General features: G+C 35.2%; 1 protein-coding gene across 2 annotated transcripts; it reads left to right on the forward strand.

The window, feature by feature from the left end:
• Positions 1 to 1031: 1031 nt before the first annotated feature.
• On the forward strand, positions 1032 to 6953 carry LOC128011218 (tetraspanin-31). 2 transcript variants are annotated; one of them, XM_052593398.1, is made up of 6 exons: positions 1032 to 1221; positions 3505 to 3672; positions 3795 to 3875; positions 3966 to 4106; positions 4294 to 4404; positions 5330 to 6953. In XM_052593398.1, exons 1-6 carry the CDS (start codon positions 1159 to 1161, stop codon positions 5402 to 5404), a joined length of 639 nt encoding a protein of 212 aa, XP_052449358.1. In that variant the 5' UTR covers positions 1032 to 1158; the 3' UTR covers positions 5405 to 6953. The 2 variants fall into 2 exon arrangements, with proteins under 2 accessions (XP_052449358.1, XP_052449359.1); XM_052593399.1 differs by having other exon boundaries at positions 1046 to 1137.
• Positions 6954 to 7159: the final 206 nt, after the last annotated feature.

Raw genomic sequence — 7159 nt, forward strand, 5'->3', positions numbered from 1 at the left:
CTCTTCCACACAAATATGTATTAATAAACAAAATAAAAAGTCACATTTAAAATATTAGGCTACATAGATGTTACCCTTGAAATAGTGTTCTTAAGAAGTATATGCAAAATATTGGGGGAAAAAGTCCTTTCTGTGATATAGAAGAGACAATTGTGAAATGTGAATCTGACTGTGTGATTATTTTTTATTTTTGGAATGAGATATGTACCTATCTTTCAGAAAAAAAAAAAATCTAAATTTTTATTAAGACATATTATTTTCTTTTATAAAAACTATAATTCTTGTATTCAATATACTGTTCATTTTTTATTATACTTGGCAAATTTTTTATTCACAAATGCAAATTTTGGGGTACGAACCCACTACTGTCAATTTTTCTTGTTGATTTTAATTCTTAAGTTTTGTCTTTGAAGGCAATAAAAAACTAAATATCATTCAAAAGTCAAAATTCGCTCTCAGTGAATAATTTCCCATGAATGTGGCTCGTGTTATGTTATTATTTTTTAAGTTTACATTCGTCCTTTTGTTATTCTTGAGATATTTTGCCCTCTGAGTGTTCTTGATATTGTATAGTTTTGTTGTCGTTATAAAAAATATTTTGGAATTAATAATAATACAAATAAAACTCTAATATCGGGACAGAAGAAAACATACCTGGTGTTTATTATGTCTATTGTTTCAGCCATAGAGATGGGAACCGATTTCCGCGAATCAGTTCTTTCGAACTATTCTTGTCAAAGAATCAATTTAAAACGATTCAGTGATTCCTTTATTCCATCATGACCTACTTGCGTCATCATGGCATTCCGGTCGACTACAGTACATCCTTTAGAAACATTTCTGTTTGTAGGAACACATTTATGTTTACTATGTTTTATTTCAGTTTTAGTAACAAGAGTAGTTAATGGTAATTTCATGTGTATAAGTTCAATTTGTTGCAGCCGTGAATCCGTGATTCAATTATTGAAATACAAACTGGTTCAATTGATTCATAGAAAATGTTCGACTCATATGAACGATTCGTTCTTGAATCAGACATCGCCACTGCTCAGTGCTCACCACAAGAGAAGAAGAACAGCTTCTAGCATCATCACAGCAGCGAAAAAAACATCTGTACAACATCATTTCATCTCACCGGTAAATGCCTGAAGACACAGCATGGTGTGTGGAGGATTTACGTGCTCGAAAAACGCCCTCTGTTCACTAAATGTAGTTTATATGGTGAGTCGCACATAGATTTAGCTCAGCTAACGTTCGCCCGTTACCGTTAATCCGATATAAATACTTAAAACATTTAAATTCACTGTATCTCACATAATTTGTACTGAATTTAAGGCGTGTTATGAATATTTTACTGTATTTATATTTAATATAAAGCTCTCTTGTAAGGTCTGGGTGATGAGGTCTTTGTTTTCTATGAGCTACGTTAGCAGTTTATCCTCATTCATTCATTTAGTTAAATAAAACCTTCTAGTTTTATGTTAATAAAGGAACAAGAAGATCGGTTTTAAAATGTTAATATTGAGATGTTTATATTGTGAATCTTCTAAATGATGTTTCGCCATCCAGTGCTGCGTAACTGTCCTATGTTTGTGTAATCTGTTTTAATTTAATTTAACTTAACTTACTCTTTTTTCTCTAGGAATAAGTGTATTTCTTAATTACGCTACTAAGTTACACATTGTATGTATTTGTGTCTATTTCACTATTAGTCTCGCGTAGCTAGTCCTTCAGAGACTATTTCACCATTAATTGTCTTGGAAGATATTTACATGGCAGCTTCATGTATACTATGTACAGTATCTGTTAAAACTCAAGTATCTTGTCGAATTAAGTATGCATGCTTGCTTAATATGATACATGCAGAACAGAGTAATATTTCATACTTCCATAATAATGCCTCTGACTCACACAAGTGATGAAAACACTGGGTTAAAAGTCATGGTGTCACAGTCTCACTTAGCCAAAAATAAAAGACACTCAGTCAGAGCTGTAAATGAGAAGATGTGTTGCTACAGTAAATGACTTTGTGTGGTGTAGTCTAGTGGTTAAATATATGTGCTACTAACCCAAAGGTTAACTTAAAACCCTTAAAGGTAATGAACTTTCACCTTTCACCTCAGGTTGTCAACAGGGACTGCTTTTGTCATGAGTGTGCTGTAAAATTATTGATTAAATATGGGTTTTAAATGGAAAAGTCAGGGTCATCACCATTCGGGCCACTTTGTGGTGTGTTTGGTTTAGTTTTGGTTCACAATGTTCTCCATAATGCTGTAATCATACCCCTCATGCTGGCATTTAGGGAGGAACTGTGTGCACATTTTTCGGTCGGCTTTGGGTTTGACCTGTGATATGCTGCCCATGACAGTAATGCTGTTCGGTAAGGTTATGTTCAGACACATGTTGCTCTCTGGACCTACAGTCTTTATCCTCCTGCCCTTTGCTTTGAGTCATATTAAATTAAATTAAATTAAATTAATGCATTGCTCTACCAATTGAGCTACAGGAACACTAGATTCCAGAAAAGCTCTTAAACTGTACATTAAATCTACTCACAGTTTAGCTTATAGAAATGATGTGTAATACACCTTTTATAAGTGTAACAGCGTGTGGATTGTGCTTTATGTCTCCTTTACAGTAGTTGAAATGAGTTTTAACCAAATGTAATGTGGTCATCTTTAGGCACTGCAAAATTCCCATCGTGTTAACAACTGTAGAACAGTCAACATGAAATTAAAACTGGTCCTATTTACGTATTGTGAATGATTCATCAGTGCATCGTTCATCTTGTTATTTTTCAAATCCATCTCTTCATTTAAGTGGTCATAAGAAGGCAATGACCAACAAGCCACTGCTGATAGTTAAAACTACACCATCTGGGGATAAAAGGCATCTTTTTCCATTATTTGCCATCTCAAAAGTATAAGTAGCAAAAGAATCATAACTTATTTAATTTTTTGCCAGTGTACTAACTTTTTTTTTTTTACTACACTTTTGTTTTATTTATTTTTTTATAATTCTTTTTTTTTATAATTTTTTTTTTGTTTTGATTTGTTCCAATTTGATTGGCTTTATTCATTTATTTATTTATTTTTTAAAGACAAATAGTATTTTATTTTTATTTATTTTGTTTGTTTGGTTAGCTTTACTTTTTTAGTTGTTTTTATTATTTATTTTTTCAGTCAATTCTATGGATACATTGTCATTTTAATTGAAAATAAAAAATGACAAATACATTTATTTAAAATTAAAGTTTACTGTAACCATGCCAGTATAGTGTTTTTATTGTATTATTATTATTTTTAAAATAATTGTAATCAATAAAAAATAAAATCAAGTCCCTCGCTAATAATTTTCTCTTGGAAATATGTCACATACATAATTTAAGTGAAATGGGTTGTGAATAGCGTTTCATGTTGACTTTAAGCACAATAGTGTTTCATGCAATCTTATGTATTGTACGGTTGTGACACATTTCTGATCTGGTCTTTTCTTCATCCTCAGCTGGTGGGTCTCCTGTTGATTGTCGTAGCAGCATGGAGGAAAGGCTTTGGCATTGTCTCCAGCATCCACATCATCGGAGGCGTGATTGCCGTGGGCTTCTTTCTTCTTCTGATCGCCATTGTGGGACTCATTGGAGCTGTCCATCATCACCAAGTCATGCTTTTCTTTGTATCCTTTAGAAGCCTTTGTACTGCCTGTTTATTTTGTAGTTTAATGCCCATTAAAACTGCAAGTCTAAATTCTCCCATCTAAATGTGGTGAAGTCCTTGACCACTGCTGCTTTTCCACAGTACATGATCATTCTCTTCATCGTGTTCCTTTTCCAATTTGGGGTTTCCTGTTCATGTCTGGCCATGAATCAGGGTCAACAGGTAATCCTGATGAACTTTAAAGCCCTCTTGTTGTTGCACAAGTGTTTGAGTGTGATTCCTGGTATTTGTCTTGTAACGTTTCCAAAATAGGAGAAGCTGCTGAATTCATCCTGGGGAATAATGAATAACGACACAAGAATCAGGCTTGAGAAGAGGTTGGACTGCTGTGGCCTGTTCAATGATACCCAGAACCAGGGAGTGTTTGTGTCTGACTTACACCTCTGTGATGCTGTAAGAATATTTCCTTGTGTTCCATTTTTGATTTACTTTGACTTTTTGAGACATTATCGAACAGATAAAGTAGTTATGAATGATTGGTGCGCTTGTATCTGATGATAACATGCAGCTGGGACGGTGGATTCTGAGTTAACCAAATGGGAAAAATTAGTGGTGAACACCCCGTTTTCTTTTCCTGCAGCCATGTGTAAAAAAGAAGACCTGCCTCACCTGCGGCGAAAAGATGCTCCAACATTCATCAGAAGCTTTGAAGATCCTTGGAGGAGTCGGCCTCTTTTTCAGCTTTACAGAGGTTAGTTCAGATCAGATGTTGTCTAGACCTAATGTGAACAGCAGAACGAAGTGGTGGTAACTAGTGGGAGATTTAGACTTCTTTCGAGGCCTGACTTTGCCAGCTAAGTCAGCTATAGAATCATGCTTGGAAATTTTTTTTATGATTTGCAATTAAAAAATGTAACCTGCTACATTTCCAGTCATTAGAAGGATGAAATGCATATGAAGTATCAGCTCCACATTTAAAGCTCCTATACATCCTTAACTCTTCATTATTTGTTATTAAGTGTAAAAGAGTTAAATAAAATCCCACATACTCGACAAGTACATGACATTTTAAGATTTGCAACTTCTCAGAATGACTTGGAAAAAAACTGAAGTGTTAATTTGCCTAAAAGGATGCAGTTACTTTAGCACATGAACGTACATTACTTTTTGCTTCTAGCTGTTATACTCAGGGGTGTACACACTGTATGTTTTTCAGCCTGGAGATTTGGTTTGGTCCTCACACTGTGCATAATGTGACCCATTAAATATAACTATAAAAAATTAATTAATAATAGTGATAATAATATTACTGCACTTTATTTATTTATTTATTTTTTAAAGCATAAACAAAATACGGTTATAAAGTTTTATAATACTATTATATTTTAAAATAAAAGGGAGTATTAAATAAAAATGATATTATTTTATAATAAATTGAAATATAAACTGTTGCCAGCTATTAAGTATATGCGCTCTCGGGTTTATTGCTGCCAACTGAAAAGCGTCAGTGAATGAAATGTCACAGTTTTGCATTGTACTTTGAAAACAAATGAGAAGTCACAGCGAATGTTTTATTGTGATTAAGCATGTGCACCTGCGTAACACTTATGTGCACCCCTGCCCTGATTATACTCCAGTATTGTGTTTCTAATCAATATTTCTGGCCTTTTTCTCAGATCTTAGGTGTTTGGCTGGCCATGCGCTACAGAAACCAAAAGGACCCGAGAGCGAACCCCAGTGCATTCTTATAGTCTCTCAGACCAGCTATTCCAGTTCCCCTTTGCACAGGTAGAGTGGAGCGCACCAAGAGACATTTAGAGCAGTAAACCCAGAACACAACCACTGATCCCCACAGCAAACTCTCATCCGCACACCCGGTTCAGAACACACTAGATGCAAACACATCTATTTTGATGATAGATCTGACCCATTTTCCACACAAGGTCTGCAGAGGGCTAATTTAAACCAGCAGGAGGAGGTATCATGTGTGATAGGATGCTCGTTCTGCCACTTCCCCCATCCTTGATGTGAGAAACTCTTCCTGTTTTCTGTATGCAAAAACGAAAATCTGCAATGTAAAGCCATCGATGTCTGCATGTTCATAGCCTCGGTTTCTTGTGACAAAGTCAACTCACTTGTGTACACATAACCAGGTAGTTTCCATGTAACAGAAAGTTAACCCACATAAACTATGTTAATGTTTAGTATCACTTAGTCAAGGTGAAATTCTGTCACGTATCTCCCAGGAGAATCACATCCAGGTCTGCTTTGAACGAGTGCAGACCTGAAAAACACCTGTGTTTTGTGCAATACTATATGAAGTCCGTCTCTATGAGGTGACCAGTCCAGCCTATGGGATATTAGTTTAGGAATTAGAGGTAGAACGTGAATATTTAAAAACACTTGTGTAACTGAGCCATGTGAATGGGAGGATTTCCCCTGCCGATGGACTACTGCCCTCCTGTTGTACGTTTACCGTGACATGGTCGATGTTTTCTCATTCTTTTCCATCCTTATTTAAAGCACAGAGATCCTGCCGCCTCAGCCGGGTCTAGCTAGTCTCACTGGACCTTTTACGTTCTCCATTTCCTTTGAAGCTTAGTATTACTCATGGATTTAGTGTTTTAGTATCTTATGAATTTCTGTGGATGTTTGTGTTGAAATAATCTCAGCGAGCTATTTATTCAGTTATCTGACGGCTTGGTTTAAGCCACATACTCATGCATTTAAAATCATGTATCGCCTCTTTCCAGCTATTTTTAATGGCATCCATAATTTTAGCACTGAATACTGTGCCATTTTAGTTAAAATCTTTTTATTTTGTGTTGTGCCAATCCTCTCTCTCTCTCTCTCTCTCTCTCCCTGTTTTGTGCTAATAGTGTGAAGTTGCAATTAAAGTGTGCGTTTTTTGCAATGCTGATTGTAGTAGATGGATCATTTGTAATGACCTTTGTGCACACACTTATGTTAATTCCATATGTACATTATGCACTTGTTAATTTGTTTATTCATATTAATAGGGAAACATACTGGCTAATACTCATAGTCTGAACTGCTTTAGTTTCTGCCCCACATGATTGAGAAAATAGGAACACTGAACCATCACTCAGTAGAGCTTATATGTGTTCTGCTTCACTTGAGTGTGTTTCAATGATGGATTTTGAAGAGGTGAAATCAATGTCTGTATATAGTATAGTATAGTAGTTATTTATTGCCATCGGTGAGCTGTAAGCACCATTTTCCCTGGATTTGCCTTGTATTTTTAAAACTGACTTTTCCAATTAAATATTCTTAGATCAATACCTGTGAAATTCTCCGTTTTTTTATTTTTTTTTATCAGGCTCTGAGTTGTGTTCCTTAACTGCTTCAACACTCAAGATTTTACATTTAACATCAAGTGGTGACCCTAACAGCATCAAACCCATTTTTAAAGGAATAGTTCACCCAAAAAATTTATTCACCCTCAGGCCATCCAAGTTGAGATTATCATGCTCACAAATGGATGC

Source organism: Carassius gibelio, chromosome B23 (genome assembly GCF_023724105.1).
Source record: "Carassius gibelio isolate Cgi1373 ecotype wild population from Czech Republic chromosome B23, carGib1.2-hapl.c, whole genome shotgun sequence".
NCBI classification, from domain to species: Eukaryota; Metazoa; Chordata; class Actinopteri; order Cypriniformes; family Cyprinidae; genus Carassius; species Carassius gibelio.